General features: G+C 35.0%; 1 protein-coding gene across 6 annotated transcripts in view; it reads left to right on the top strand.

Annotated features, from left to right (window-relative positions):
* ITSN1 (intersectin 1) overlaps positions 1-16,088 on the top strand; it is a 120,934-nt gene that overhangs the window by 41,758 nt on the left and 63,088 nt on the right. For 5 of the 6 annotated variants that reach the window (XM_052673855.1, XM_052673854.1, XM_052673856.1 and 2 more), the window contains 9 exons: positions 171-350; positions 977-1,070; positions 3,047-3,147; positions 3,798-3,861; positions 6,033-6,170; positions 7,110-7,225; positions 9,770-10,032; positions 10,825-10,974; positions 11,144-11,284. In XM_052673855.1, coding sequence (XP_052529815.1) covers positions 171-350; positions 977-1,070; positions 3,047-3,147; positions 3,798-3,861; positions 6,033-6,170; positions 7,110-7,225; positions 9,770-10,032; positions 10,825-10,974; positions 11,144-11,284 — 1,247 coding nt within the window. The remainder of the gene's footprint in view (positions 1-170; positions 351-976; positions 1,071-3,046; positions 3,148-3,797; positions 3,862-6,032; positions 6,171-7,109; positions 7,226-9,769; positions 10,033-10,824; positions 10,975-11,143; positions 11,285-16,088) is intronic. The other variant, XM_052673858.1, reaches the window with a different exon arrangement.

Here is a 16,088-nt window from a genome sequence, read left to right as displayed (position 1 = left end):
CCCCTGCCATGCTAATGGTGCAGCGGATTGTAAGAGTGTGTGAAAGTTTCCATTTCAATTCACTGTTTAATCCTGTGTTTACTTCCTGGAGTGCAGGCTGACATTAAATTTTTATACCATGTTGGGAGTCTCCAAATTAGAAAAAAAATGTCTCCTTTTCTCCCCCATAGGTATTGGGGGCATTGCCAGCATGCCATCTCTTACAACTGTTGCCCCAGTGCCAATGGCATCTATTCCAGTAGTAGGAATGTCTCCGCCATTAGTATCTTCTGTTCCTGCAGCAGCAGTGCCTCCCCTGGCCAATGGAGCTCCTGCTGTTATACAGCCTCTGCCTGCTTTTGCTCATCCTGGTATGCTACATACTGAACCTCTGAGTACAATCTTGCTTTTAACAAATCGTTTTTTTGCCATTTTCTTTAAATCCAGGGGAAAGCATACATGAAATTAGCCATTCTAACTTACTTTAAAGAATGACTTGGGTTAAGGACTGTAATTTGATTTAGCCCAATGTAATTGTTTAGCAGACATGTATGAAAGTTAAAACAAGGCATGTGGGACATGGAGTACTGTAGCAGTCAGTCACATTGAGCAATGGTGTGATAAATCAAGTTTGCCTGTAAACTGTTGACTAGAAATTGGACCTCTGCTCCCTATTTATAACTGAAGTACTGCTGTTTCTTGTTATTATTTTAAAGTAGTGAAATACATATAAGTTCTATCATTAATTCTAATATAATTTGTTATCGAGAGTGTATATATAAAAATATATATATACAAATGTGAGAAAACATGAGAAAAGCACCTATGCTTTTTCACTATTCTGTTAGACACTGTTTATTTCTCTTAGTATTTTTAAAGTCGCACTATCAAAAGAACCATAATGCTTTTTTTTTGACATTAGGAACTAAAGGAATATCATTGAAATTACACACTTTAAAAAGCTTGTACTAAATAGGGGTGATGCCTTATTTTACAGCCACATTGCCAAAGAGTTCTTCCTTTAGTAGATCTGGTCCAGGATCACAGCTGAACACAAAACTGCAAAAGGCACAATCATTTGATGTGGCTAGGTAAGTTGATGTAGAGTGAGTGGATGTGTGTCTTTTTCCTCATAGTTAAAAGAACTGTTTCTCTTTAACAAAACTATTCTCTGAAAAAAATACTTGTAGAAATTGATTCCCTTTGAGATACTACTTCAGGATTTTGTAGCATGCTGTGGTTTTTCAAAGAATGTTGCGTGAGTACTGAACCATTAAAATGTAATAAGCTGTTACAGTATGTGTTGATACTATTTGCAAGCTCTTGAAAACTTAGTTTTTAGAAAAGCATTTGATTCTGTAAGCATACTTTGCACTGTTCACTATTGCACTCCTCATTTTAGCATGGAAAAATAAGTAAAATTGTTTAAAATTAACAAGTATAGGATTGCTTTTTAAAAGAAATATATTCAATGTTTCTTATATTTTAAATGAACTTCACTATTTGTTATATGTACTCAAAAGCTCCTCGTTGAAAATCACCTGAAGAATTTTAAATGTATTTCAAGGCCTAGAAGAAAGTATGGTTAGGCAAAATATATTTTATTGTCGTCTGTAGAAAATGTATCTAATAATGTGGAATTTCTTCAGTTTCTTCGGAAGAGTGAAGATGGTAATTTTGCTAAAATATTCATTATTGGAAGAGTTAAACCCATTAAATTGGAATTAGAAGTTGAAGAGGTGGCTTTTTTCTAGCTGCGATTTAATTTTGATTTGGAGAATGGTGAATTTCAAGATTCTTCTTATGGTGCTTTTATTAGCCTACCATCAGTAAACTCTTGGCATACGTGGGATTTGCCATATGTAAGACCACTCTTCTGTCCTTCAGCATTTCTTTTACTACCATTGGAGTATCCATGAAGGAAAGTTTGGGTTTTTAACAGTACAGTAACATTACATCACAGATCGAGTTACATGCATGCATAAAACAAAAGTAGACTTACTGTGTGTAGAAACTCCACATCTAGCAAAGCTGGTGAGAGAGGAATTCACATGGATAAGTGTATATATTTTTTATATGAAGTTTCAATTTTTATTTTCATTATTTAAGAAAAAAAAAGCAGCTTCTTTTTGTTTTGCTCTCAGGAAAGAGAATATCAAAACTTCTGGAGGAGTAGAAATAGAGGTATTAGCATTTTGGGCTCTTGTCATGTGAAAATAGGATATGAAGTCAATTAGTAGCTTGTTCACGTAATCCTTAGCTCAATTTTGAAAGGTCTTACTCGTTGGATCAGGGGAAAGGGATTCTGTGGGTTTCCTTCAGTTTTGTCTTTGTAATTTGGTATGCTTTCAGACATATAATATAATCCACTTTTTTTTTTTTTTTTTTTTTAAACTAACAAAAAAGGGAAAAGTTTTAATGTGCCTAAAAACAGAAAAACTACATGTATTGGTTTGCAGTAGGAAGACTTGTCAGCCTTCAAGCATGGGAAATTGTAGCTACAAATAACAGCACTCAGCCTACTATGCAGCTGAATTAGAAGTATTGCATTTGTATGTTGAGTTCTGTAAAGAAAAAATCTGATTGCTTTAAAGTGTATTTCTTTCACACTTTTTAATGTTTTTAGTAGATTTCACATTTGTTTTGCTTAATCAGCTTATGTATTATTTGGCTAAGACAAGTAGTTAAAGACAGGGTAAAATGAGATATTACTTCCACTGACTGTGGTAAAGCATTTCCTATCATATGTTTCAGTAAAATTTTTTATCTCCTCTAAACTGTTGAGGTCACTGAACTTCTCTTCTAGTAAAGAAAAAAGTAAAGATCTTAGGCCTGTCATTTATCTTTTCTAAAAAACATCTAAGACACTGAGTCATGACAGTGTTTTCAAACAAGAAGTCAAAACTGTTGTAGTTTCAGGAGTAGAAAGGGATGTTTGTGAAAACAAGCAGTACAGGCATGAAACTTGACCTCTTCGCCGCACTTCATCCTCTTGTATTTGTCACTTCGTGCAATTAAATGTAACAAAATATTTTTCCTCTCTTCCCTATCCATTTTCTCATTCTAGTGTGCCTCCTGTGGCAGAGTGGGCAGTACCTCAGTCATCAAGACTGAAATACAGACAGTTGTTCAATAGCCACGATAAAACAATGAGTGGACACTTAACAGGTATTGAAACAGTTAATGTTGTCTCCTTTTTTGGAGACAATTGTAACAGCATGCTAAATGCTGTTCAGGTAGTAAAGAAACTTTCATCTCTATGTTATTACCATCAATATTTTTCAGCTAAAATTTTCCAGCCGCTCAACGGTCCTTGGGAGCAAGTGCTCATTATAGTTGGGATCCTTTTTTTTCTTTCTTTCCTGAATTTTCTGTAAAAATAAGTTGGCACTGGGAAATAAAGATATAGTGGGCTTTGTGAAAACTTCTGCAGCCATTTCCAATGTTTGATGTATCTGCTGGTAGGAGTTCCTACCCAGTTTCAGAAGTAAAATTGAACGATGCACTGACTTAGATTTAGTAGTTCTATGAACATCTTTTGTGGCAAAGAGGTGTTTGGTTGTTGTTGTTTTTTCTTGTTTTTTGTTTTTTGTTTTTTTTGTCTGACTGAGTGTTATGAAGGAAGTGTTATGCATTTTTAAATACTTTCTTCTTGAGGGACGTGGGAATAGTAGTATGTGTAAGCCTGTTCATGCTGGTAACATCACTTTGGTGTTACCTGTTCAAATCTAACTAATGCTTGTGCATTAACTGCTTGGTAAAACAAGAAAAGGAGAAAATTGCTTATTTGTTTATTAACCCTTATTTTAATTTGTTAGGTCCGCAAGCAAGAACTATTCTTATGCAGTCAAGTTTACCCCAGGCTCAGCTGGCTACGATATGGTAAAGATAAATCTAAGAATTTCTACCAAACTGGAAATTGTACTTAAACCTCTGTCCTCTCCTGTATTGTTTTCCCCCATTTTCAAACTCTCTCTATCATTATATTCTTCTCTTTTTAGTATGTAACTTTATAAAACAAAACCTGCGCTGCTTTGCCTATGTTAGGTTATTCCTCCTAACCAAAAAAGAGTGTATTTGCACTATTCATGCAGATGCTTAGTGTGTTGGATTTCAGTTATGGGGACTCCAGGTAGACCAAATGCTTAGATTCCTATCTTATACATCCTCAGCCATATGCAGTACAGCACCAGTGAAAGTTACAGATTTGCACAGCTAGTACAAAAGAAAGCTTAACCTAGAACCATGCTTTTTTGGAGGCTTCTCTGCCTTTTATGTGAGTTTCTAGGGCCTTATTTGCAAAGATGCGGGATTACTTATCATTGTGGATGTTAGGAGGGTTTGTTTTGGATTCTCTTTTCCTTTCAAGTTCTCATTTGCCAAATTTGTTGTGGTTTTACTATCACATGGATTAGTCTCTTTTTGCCTTCGCACTTTGAAAGTCTGCTCTATGTAATGTGTAATGTTTCTACTTTATTAATTAGTAGCACTTGATTTATGGTTATCTGTGGTGATTTCTCAAATAACTTTCATACTGATTTTAACTTCCAGTTTCCCTCTACAAGTTGTTTCTAGTTGATCTCTTTAATTGTCAGTCTTTCCTCAAAAAAACACTGTCAACAAAACAATCCATTTGACTTCTGTTGTGTGAGGATGTCAACTCTGTTGTAACTGTAATATAATGTCACAGTACTGTAGCTTTCTTTTCTAAGCACTGATGTTTTCGTTATGTCTTTAAAAAGCACCCTCTTCTTTGTTTCCTAACAAGGCTACTGTGAGAAAAAAATAGCAGCCCAATCATCCCGGTTAGCCAGAAAGTTCTGTGCTTGTTGCCAGTGCTTGAGATGGTTGCGTGGGGAATCCAGAAGTTCTAAACATATCATAGCAGTAATTTTTGACATTCAAAATTGCCTGGTCTATTGAGATAAGGAATAGACTTTACAGCTTTTTCTGGCCTATGTATTGCTGTCTTTCCTGAATTTATTCTGTCACTGAAACCACTGTTACTGCTCCCTGGGGCAAGAGTTTTCAGTCTGTATTGAGGTTGGCTTCAATTTGTTCTGGGAGTTGATTTGCTGTCTCATAGGCACACAAGGTAAAGTACTGATGTGCAGAACGCAGCTGTTCTGAAGCTGCTGTTTCAGTTTTGGGGGGGACAAGGATGTGGACTCAAACTATTTGCGTGTCAAATTTATATCCTTACATGCTAAATTTTCATTCTGTTATCTTGTTCCTGTGCTCCAGTCTGATTACCACTAATAAGCATAGATCAGATGAGGCTATGATAACTTTCCAAATTTGAATTCCATGACCAAAGTCCTGTACCTTAAGACATTAAAAAAATATATCAATTGCTCACCTAGATTTTTCACAGCATCATGGGGGATTTTCCTGTTCTGGTTTGAGTCACTGGCATGACGGAGAAAAAAGAAGCTGATGTTTAGACTGTTAAGTTTTGTCAAAAATCTCCTTCATATGAAGGTGGTGTTGGAGATTTCATGAATCTTTTGAAGCACTGGATTTAGGCCATCCATTTTTTCTTGTGTGTGCGTAATGATAAAATGTTTTTGTGCTTTTCAAGGTTACAGTGTTAATGGTTTTGATTTTAATGCAGATATGCTCTCAGATATGCAAGGTGAGAGTCTTCATGGAAGATGTAAAACAGACCAAAAACAAACCAAAAATTCTATCAAACGTCTGAACCATTCATTTTTTGAATTATATTGCACAGTGGATATTCACAAGGTGTCCAAGAATACCCCATTGATTAACATTACCTACATAGCTTATAGTACTGGCAGCATTCAAATAAAGTGGAAGTCATGACTGTATGGATTGTTCCAGGGAACATATACAAGAGAAATGTGGAAAATTGTGATGCATTTGGATTTCACTTTTCATTTGTTTTTAAAAAAAAAAAAAACAACAAAATAGTGTGAAAAAATAATGGAAAAAAATGAATTAGTTTGGAACTGAATATTCAAAGTTGTACTTTTTAACAGTGATTTTGTATCTTTAATAATTTACTTATACTGTATCTTTTCTTTAAAAAGGAATCTTTCAGATATTGATCAAGATGGAAAGCTTACGGCTGAAGAGTTTATTCTGGCTATGCACTTAATTGATGTAGCTATGTCTGGTCAGCCACTGCCACCTGTGCTGCCTCCGGAATATATTCCACCTTCATTTAGGTAACTAGTTATAATTCTGGAATCTTGTTCACCAGTTTTTGTTTCATGTGGGAAAGCTGTCCTGTGAGTGTGAAAAGCAAGATATTGGAAAATAGCCCTTCTTGGTTTTGTGCTGCATAGATGGCAGACAATGCCTTCTCATTGGGAAATGCTTGTCTACTTTTTTTTTTTGTGTGTGTGTGTGTTTATTAGAAGTGCTGAATAGTGGAAAAAAGCCCTGTCACAAAAATATCCTTGTGAGAGTACAGTTTTTGCCAGTGTTTTGCTGACTCAGCCTGGCAACATGGACTTAAAGGTTTTTAGTTAAACCTTATACTTCTGTATGTGTTAGAATGTTTTAGAAGTTAAAATGTGCCCTAATTTTTCACTGTAGCAAATTCTTTTTTATTATTATTATTTTTTAAAGTTTTATTTGTGAATAGTAATGCTGAATCAGTACTTCTCTTTCTCTATTTCAATTTTTTTTGGTGGAGAAATGGGTGGGAAGACAAGTTGCAGAAATGGAAGGAAATGTTTACATGCAGTCACAGCTTCATGCTCTTAAAATATAGTCTTGAAGATGATAATTTTTTATTTCTTCTGTGTGGTGCCTTGCTTTCAGTTTGACTATAGTAAGCTTTTTCTGTCTTTGCAACTTTCATTATAGTTAAATTCACTATTTCCCCAGCTTCAGACTGGTCATAATTAAAAGATCTTAGAGAGAGTTAAATGCATCTGTAGGCTACTTGATGCTTAGATCACCAGTGTGTGCTGTTGGTACTCTGGACAGTACTGTTATCATAATGACAACTGCAGAGTAAAATACTTCAGGCAATGAGAATTAAATGTCACTAACCATTACATCATTGCATTTAATTTATGATTCCATCATTAAATAATCAGTAAATTTGATAGGCGTAGGTTCTTTTAAGCAACTTGGAATTATCCTTTTATTGACAGAAGAGTACGCTCTGGTAGTGGCGTATCTGCTGTAAGTTCAGTATCTGTAGACCAAAGGTTACCAGAAGAACCAGCATTAGAAGAAGAACAGCAGCAACTGGAAAAGAAATTACCAGGTGAGCAAGCATAAATAGAGATGTGTTGTGTGCTGTTATTAGAGAACATCAGGTTATAAGCTCTGAACTTATAATCATGTTTTAAGAAATACTTTCTTTTCATATCAGTTTGTCAGAGGCATAACCAACACCATATTTCTTGGTCCAGCTGATTCCTGAATCATTTGTTCCTAACAGTGGAGATAGGAACAGCTTTCAGGCTGTTTACCTTAGGTACTTTCAATAGAGGAAGCACTTTTGCAGCCCTTTTATAGGACTGCAATTAAAACTTTACTACCTCAGTTTTCTGTCTTATATGCAGTATAATTTGATGTATATGGAGAGAGGCTTTCACTTCTGTCTGTGTAACAAAGTGCTTCCTTTATATAAGCTTTAGCAGCTCTGTTTAAAAAATAAAAGAGAGAAGCATAAAGTCTCAATGATGCTAAATGGAAAGAAACTTTTTTATACTTCTGGTCATCCCCTCTTGTTCTTTTTACACTTTTTGCTCTATTCAATTCTAAGATGACCAGAATCTCAAACAGTTGAATATGTAGCAACATGGTGGATTTATACAGTGCCAAGATAATACTTTTCTGTTTTGTTCTAAACAAAACTCTCTATTAGACTTGAGAGGCAGCTCTTCCCTGCATTGATTCTTCCATGTGGTTATCTTTTTTAGTCATGCTTACTTAGCCTCTGCTACTTTGCCCTGCTTGAGATTAAACTGACTGGTCATTATACTGTCTTTTCTTGAAGACTGGTGCTCTGTTTTTCATCATCTAGTCTTACTACACTGATGTTGATTAAAGGAAGGCTTGCAAGCACATCTAGTATCACTCAGTCACAGAATGGGTGAGGTTGGAAGGGACCTCTGTAGATCATCTGGTCCAAGATCCTGTTCAAGCAAGGCCACCTTTAGTAGTTCCTGAATTTTGTTTAGTCTTTGAACTATGAATTAACATTCTCTGGGCTTGGCGACCTGTTAATATTTTGGAGTTTATTTTTGTTCTAAAGCCATTTATTTGCAGTTTAAGAACTATGTAGAGTGCATAAATCTTTCACTATATTTGATGTATAGATTTTCTGCTGCAAAGATGACTCACATAGTGAATGATTTCTTGCTTCTTAATTGGTTTTAGTATATCTAACTGGTTGGGGTTGTTTTTTTTATTGAGACTTTTGGAAGAGTTTTTATTACTAGTTTTATAAACTTTTAGAAGCTATCCCTTCAGCACTGTAACATAAACCAATAGCTATTGATTTCATTTTATTTGTTCTTCTGTTTTGATACTTTGTTGTCTTGATTTTGTTGAGTAACCATCTAGTAACTAGTAACGGTTGAGTAACCGTTGAGTAACTAGTCTGTGGACTGTAAGAGGGCAATCCTCTTAGAGCTTGGTGTTTCATCCTGTTGGTATATGTTTTCTTTGAGCTTTTTTCTTAAACAGTGCCTATGCTGATGACAAGCATTTTGCTCTTCTACCCATTTCTTTTAAATGATTTCTTTGACAGTTTCTTTTTTCCCCCTTTTTCCTTTCCTTCTAAAGCAATGGTGTTTATAATCCCATTCTGTATCTTATCGGTCTGTATCTTAATATCCCTTGAATCTAGTGACTAATTTGAAATAAATAAATTTTCTCAGAGTCAAAACATTAAAATGTTTGAATTTCTTCTTCTGTGAAAATTGGTTATAGGTAATAGGAAAGAGGCTCGAACTTAAGAAAAGACAAGAATTCAACTGGTTGAGCAGATGTTGGGCCAACATGTCAAGCACTTGGCACGTTCACACTTTGGAGTGAACATGAACTATCTCTTGATTTGGCTTGCATGTCAATAGTTGAGCATGAGGGAAGAGAAATATAGAGTACAAAGTATGGGAATGGGACATAGAGGGTAAGAAAAGAAACAGGAGGTGATGTGGAGGGAATAATTTGGAGGAACCATGAGAGGGGGGTCCAGGGCATGTAATAGAGAAAGGATAACCCCTGATATTGCAGAAAAATGTGAGGGAACTTGTGCTGGAACTGATGGCATTGTTTTAGGACAGTAAATGATGAGGATGTGTATGAGCAGGGTTCTAGTCTTTGTGAGATTTCTGCTCAACAAATTAATTTAAATTAATTAAAAGCCATTTCTTTTCCTGACAGTAATGAGTTATCCTATGAGAATATCTAGTTTAAATACATTCTGATCATTTGCATAATAGCTTTTAAATAACATCTTTGTCTGAGTTCTTTGCCTTTCTTGTAGTAAAAGAAGGGCTGGTTCTTGTGCTGTTACTATTGTCAGTGTATAGAGGAACTTCAGATCATGTGTCTGCACTGAAAAACGGGGGCTAAAATTCACTCTAATTACCTCAGGTTGTGGGTTTAAAGGGAACTACGATATAAAAGGTAATGATAAAACCTAGGATTGCCTATACAGCTGTACTATCAGTAGTTGAATGCTGTTTCTAGTATCGTTGGAAGATTATTTCATTTTAATTCAGCATACAGTGGATTTTTTTTCAAGACCAAAAAAAAAGTTTAATTCTCCTTTGCCCCATGTTTCCACAAATTAAAGTTACATTTGAAGATAAAAAACGTGAGAACTTTGAACGTGGCAATCTAGAACTTGAAAAACGGAGGCAGGCTCTCCTGGAACAGCAACGGAAAGAGCAAGAGCGTCTAGCACAGCTGGAGCGGGCAGAGCAAGAACGGAAGGAACGTGAGCGACAAGAGCAAGAGCGGAAAAGACAACTGGAGCTAGAGAAACAGCTGGAGAAACAACGGGAATTGGAACGGCAGAGAGAAGAGGAGAGGAGGAAAGAGATAGAAAGAAGAGAGGTAACTGGATAAAAGGAAGGTGGCTATGTACTGAGATCTCTATTTGTTCAGAACAGAATAGAACGTGTACGCTAAATATTTTACCATCTTTATTTTCAGTAAGCAAACATCTAAACAATTGACTTATATTTTTGGGTTTTTGAAGGGAAGAAAAGAGTTCGGCGATTTCTTTCTTAATTTTTCACATGAAGTGAAGATGAGATATTTAGATCTAGGACAGTGTGTGCCTACTTTCTGATTTCTTTAAAAATAATGCTAGTCCTCTTTAATGTAAAGAGATGTTTGAATTAATGATGAAAGATTTCTTGGCATTGGTGACATTCCTGATTTTCCTGTGTTGAGGCTATTTTTTAAAGAAAACACATACTGGTTAACTTAACAAATCTGTTACATTCTCACATTGCCAATCAGTGCAGTGCAGTAGCATTTGTCTGTTCTTTGCAAAGACGGAGAATGCCTTATGTTAGAGAGAGATTTGATGCTATTTTGAAGAGTTTTTGAAATCTTAATGTGAAACAACTTATAAAATCAGAAAACTAGGTCTTGAATGATATTCTGTTAATTCACGTATCTTGTATCATATATCTATATAAGTGAAGCACCAGTAGTTTCAAGCGAGCGTTTAAATGTTGAGCAATTTATATGCTTAAATAGAGGTACATAGTTATTCCATAACTTAGCAGCATGTTTATATTAACATCTTAATCACTCATTAGAATATGAATATCAGTGATTAGAATATTTTCTCAAAATAGATTTTTTGTATCTTTTTGGTTTGATTAAATGCTGAAGGCTGCAAAACGGGAACTTGAGAGGCAGAGGCAACTTGAATGGGAACATAATCGTCGGCAAGAACTGCTAAATCAAAGAAACAGAGAACAAGAGGACATAGTTGTTCTGAAGGCAAAGAAGAAAACTTTAGAATTTGAGCTGGAAGCTCTAGTAAGTGGTGTTGCAAAATAAATGCACAAACATGTTAATGTCTGTGTTATAGTCCTATTTATTTTCTATAATTTCAACATTAAGTGTGGAATAGAAGTGCTTTTTAGATCCTGATTTCCATGAGAAGCATTCTGGTAAAACAAAGAGGTCTTTTTCTTTTTATCTAAAGAATGATAAAAAAAATCAGTTGGAAGGAAAGCTTCAGGATATAAGATGTCGGCTGTCTACCCAAAGACAAGAAATTGAAAGTACAAATAAATCTAGAGAACTGAGAATTGCAGAAATCACCCATTTGCAGCAGCAGCTACAGGTAAGGAAATTTTTCTAATTTTGTTCTTAGTCTTGCACTTTGCCCTCATTAACATCAACAAAACAAAACTTGGCACAAAATATGATGTATTGTTTCTTGTATATGAGCAATTATTATAGATGGTTATTTTTAAAGTTTTTGTATTGTTCTTCAGACATTTAGGAATTGCTTCCTACACTTGAAGGTATATCTGTGATTACTGCTTTGTCCTCATGGAATCCTTTCATATGGAATAGTAAATAAATGGATTTGGGGATGAGACGAATCTTGTGATATACTCTTATTGTAGTGACTTCTGCTTCTGTGCCAAAAGGGATGACCTTTTAAAGTGACTTGATGATACTTTTGTTATTATAAAATTTAAAAAAAAAAGTATCAAAACTTCATTTGCCAGTTAAGCCAGTCATTTCTTGGTCAAGTCCTTGCATTCTTCTTTCCTGCTTTTCTGTTTAAAATTCTGTCAGATATGAAGGTAAGACTTTCTGGTTTTTTGTTTTGTTTTGAGCATGAGTATTTTTTGGACTTTCTTCTTACTTTTTAAAACACCTCTCATTTCTATTTAGGTTTTGTGTGCATCATTACACCTGCCAACGGAAAGATGTCTTTCTTTTGGCAGCAGCTTGTTATGAAGTGTTGTTGAGGGATCGTTTTCTTATAGTATTTGTGTCCACTTGATACAAACAAGAAATGCTACAACAGGAAGCTTGTGACATTTAAGAACTACCATAGTTAGCTTGAAATCACATGCCTCCCTTTAACGAAATGTTCCTGTATTGCAAGTGAAAGTGAAGTCAAACAGCGTTTGATGAAGTGTAGGAAATTATATCACTTTTAGCAGTACTGGCTCAGAGAAGCAAAAAGCTGGCTGTGCTTGATAAAAGCCATGAAAAAGCACCCACTTACCTGGATAAGTTAAAGACTTAAGATCTTATGTGCACAGCCAATTTCTATGTGAAAGAAACCACCGCTTGAATTTCCCTACCACTTAGATTCCAAAAAAATTTCTACAGAAATGATCTGAGATACAATAACTCATCATAGAAGAAGGTAAACAGCTACCAGCAGTTGTCTTCTGAACCTAGGTAAATGCTATTTCAACAGTTTGAATATATTTGACTTCCTACTTTCATATGTAGTTTCTGTTAACTTGTTGGTTATTTTTCAACAGTTAGCCTCTGTATTCAGAAAGGGTAAGGCATCTCTTAGCTTTTGTCATTATATAACAAGGAGAAAACAATATGACAAAAAGTTGTCATTTGTTTAATAGAAAAGACCAATGTGCTACAGTTGCTATAGGGTCCCATTGTAACAGGCTTCCTAAAAAAAATCATGAGAAAATACAATGTTGGTTATTGAGAACTTGGAATGAGCTTCCACAGCTGAGTGTAATTAATAGAAGGTACAAATGAAAGAAAAAAACATATGAAATTGAACACTGTTAGGAAACAAGTAATGAGAGGATATTCCATCTGCAGGTAGATGTATGTAAGTAACTTATTGAGTAGTACTAGATTAATAAAAGGACAGTATTCTCTGTAGAATATTCAACAGTGCTAATTTTTAGTTTTCTTGGCTGGTTGTAGGTGTGCTTTCCTTCTCTACTGCTTTTATGCATCAATTTTAGCTTCATCTATATGAAAGAAAAAGTGAAGGACATCAGAAGGATTCTTCGCTTTCCTAATATTTAATTTATTCTACTTACGAACAGATCACAATGATAAAAAAGCAGATTGCTTTTTTTTTTGAGCATTTTGACACTACTCTGAAATTTACCTCTTGTTTTAGAATCACTATCTTTGTAGTGGCTTTTAGCTTTCTCTCATTGCTGTTAGATGGTTTGTACTCATTGAGGGGTAGGGCACTTCTAACTATGCACTTTTTAAATTGCTTCATTCACAGTGATTGTGACAGCACTTCTGTAAGGAAAATTACATTTGACTCTCTTGGTGGTTGTTTTGTTGGATTTTTGGGTTTGAGTTTGAGGGCTTTTTTCTTTGTTTGTTTGTTTTATGTTGATAACAATAGCTACAGCTTTGTGGGACTCTTTTCTTAGCAGCTCATTTTTTTCTACCCCTAGTATTTCAGTTAGTTTTGCTTGAGGGGTTAATCACAATTATGATTTCAGAAAGAAATCCTACTAGTTAGCAGAAAAGGTCAATTCTACCTGGGGAGAACCTAGAAGAATGGAAAGATTTTCCCTGAAATAGATGAGTTTCTCCAATATCCTTTACATTTTACTGTCTAATTTATAGAGGAAAGAGAAGAGCAGTATGTGACTTTTATAAAGGCTCCAGTAGATTAAAAGTTAATATTGTGAATTCTTTTTGTAAAATATTATATCTTTACTTGGAAGCATTATAATTTAATACATGTGACAGTTGGCATGAAAAGTGAGATAATTAAGAGAAGTAATTATTCTTTAACCTATTAATTAGTTTCAAGATGGATTTGATTAAAATTTTTGGAAGAAATTTTGTAACAGTTAATATCGCATGATGAAAATCTGTACTAGTTACGTGAATCTCTGGTATCTGGTAGAGTTATATTTGCAGGGGTGTTTAAACCAGATGCATACTGTCTGCAGGGCTTCTGCTAGTTTTTTGCAGAGGGTTTTTTTGCCTCCTTGATGAACAGTTCGGTTTCCAAGTAATATGACTTTTCTTTGAACCATTGGGTGCAGAGTTTGTGACAGAGACTTACAGTGTATTGTGGTATCTCAGTTTCTCATTTACCCTCTTACTCAGAGCATAGAGTCAGAAAAGAAAATTTTCCCTCATTGGATGTAAGATGACTTGTTTTTGATAGCTTTTTTTTTTTTTTTTTTTTTTTAACTTCTGCTGCTATATAGAAATTTCTTGTTGCATGAAACTACAGTGTTAGTGATGCCGTTAATTTCTTCCATCTGTTTCCTCAGTAGAACTAATGGATACAGAAGACATTCTTGGACTAGATCACTGTTGCACTGTTGTCTGTGATAGCAGGAAACAACTTGATCCTCGTGGTCCCTTGACATTCTCTTTCCTTAGATACACTCAAAATTATTCTGGGTATTCAAATTACTGGCCTGGATTTCAGTAGTAGACTGCCCATTAAAAGCAAACACATTAAGTTTACATTCTGCTCTGAAATACTGTCCTATATTACTTTCTGCACTTGTAGAATGTAATTTCTCTGTAAATCCTGGATCAATTTGAGATTTGTTCTGCTATTTTTCTTAACTAAATGATTCCTTGATTGGAATGATAGAATTTTGATATCTTTGTATCTAGAGGACCAGTTTCCTTTCCTTTTTTCTATTGAAGTTAATCCCTCAGTACATATAGTTGATTAGAGGCCGTCTTTCTTCAGTAATACTATTTGAAAACTCAATTTCTGGTATAGCTGTGTGCAAGACTATATTTCTTTTAAAATTTTTCATCTCAAACTGTGACATGGAGCTTGCAGGTATTTCAGTGGGAAGGGAGTTTGGTGGAAGGGTGAAGCATAAATGCAGAGAACGGTATTTTGCATGTAGTTTTAAAACATGTCAGTGGTGATTTATTGGGAACAAGGCAGACCTCCTCAGGCAGATGAGTTGGAAAATGCTGCATTATATATTGCTGTTCCTTTTTTGTTTCTAAATAAAGACGACAGGCCCATGATAGAACTATCTGGCCTTCATTATATCCTTGAAGAGCTGAAAAGTGCTACAGACAATAGAGCTAAACAGTGAGACGTGTGACTCCTGCTAGTCAAATGCATAGCGTATCTTAATTTTTAGACCTTATGAACTTATGGAGACCTCGACTGCTGTGCTGAGTGTGTCTTCTGAACATAAGGAGATTACAGGTGTCTGTGGTTGTTGCATAATCATAAGATCTGAGCCAAACACTGGGGTCTTCAAGACTGCCATGAGTTAGGTGGGACAACTATGAAGTCGTGCCACTGTGTTCAAGCTTGTTCAAGCTTGTGGTGAGAAGTAGAGACTTTTCATGAGTTGCTATGTGACATTTGTTGTTAGGGTTGTATTATTTCATTCACAGTCCTTTGTGACAAATTGAAATTGTCAGATGTTCTTCAAATGCCTGCAATTCAAGGTAGCTGCTGAAATGAACTGCGTAGTTTGTGTGAGGGATGAGACATTGACAATTGAACAGCTTTGTACAATAAGCTGTTTTACATCATGCTTCTATAATTTGCTGTGATAACTTGAAGCTGGAGGTCAAGGCTTGATCCTCCACAAAGAGCGAAGACTGTATATAATCCACAAAAGGATGAATTTCTCAGTCTCCTCTAATTTTGGTACAAAATCGTACAAATGTATGTTGAAATTTAGAGGCCTTAATCCTCTTTCACAAGTAATAAATACAGAGCTTTAGAGATCTCTATTCTCATCTAACAGTTTGTGTTGCATATCTTTGTCCATAATGTAAGGTGAAAGCCTTTATTTTCTTTGTATAAACTGATAATATTTTGTCCTACTTATTATTGTAGTTAATGTTTTTTTATTAAAATGAGAAGTAAACTGTTAAGAAGTGCTTTTCTAACATATTTAGATACAAGAAAAGATGACTATATCTCTCTGTCCTCAGTTTCAATTACTTCTAATCCAACTTACATATTCAATGAGAAATCAGTCCTTAGGTAAAAAACTTAAATTTGATATTCTTACTTTTTCATATTAAAAAAACCCAGGACAAATAGACAGAGAACCATTTCTGAGTGGAGGTACCATACAGGTGGCGTTTCTGTAATAGCAATAATACATGATTAACTGTGTGGGAAAGTAAAAAGTGATTTCAGAAGAAATTAAAATGAAAGCTTT

This window comes from Tympanuchus pallidicinctus, unplaced genomic scaffold, assembly GCF_026119805.1.
Source record: "Tympanuchus pallidicinctus isolate F22 unplaced genomic scaffold, pur_lepc_1.0 scaffold14, whole genome shotgun sequence".
Classification (NCBI taxonomy): domain Eukaryota; kingdom Metazoa; phylum Chordata; class Aves; order Galliformes; family Phasianidae; genus Tympanuchus; species Tympanuchus pallidicinctus.
The sequence above is the reverse complement of the archived record's forward strand: the minus strand, read 5'-3'. Positions and strand labels throughout refer to the sequence as shown.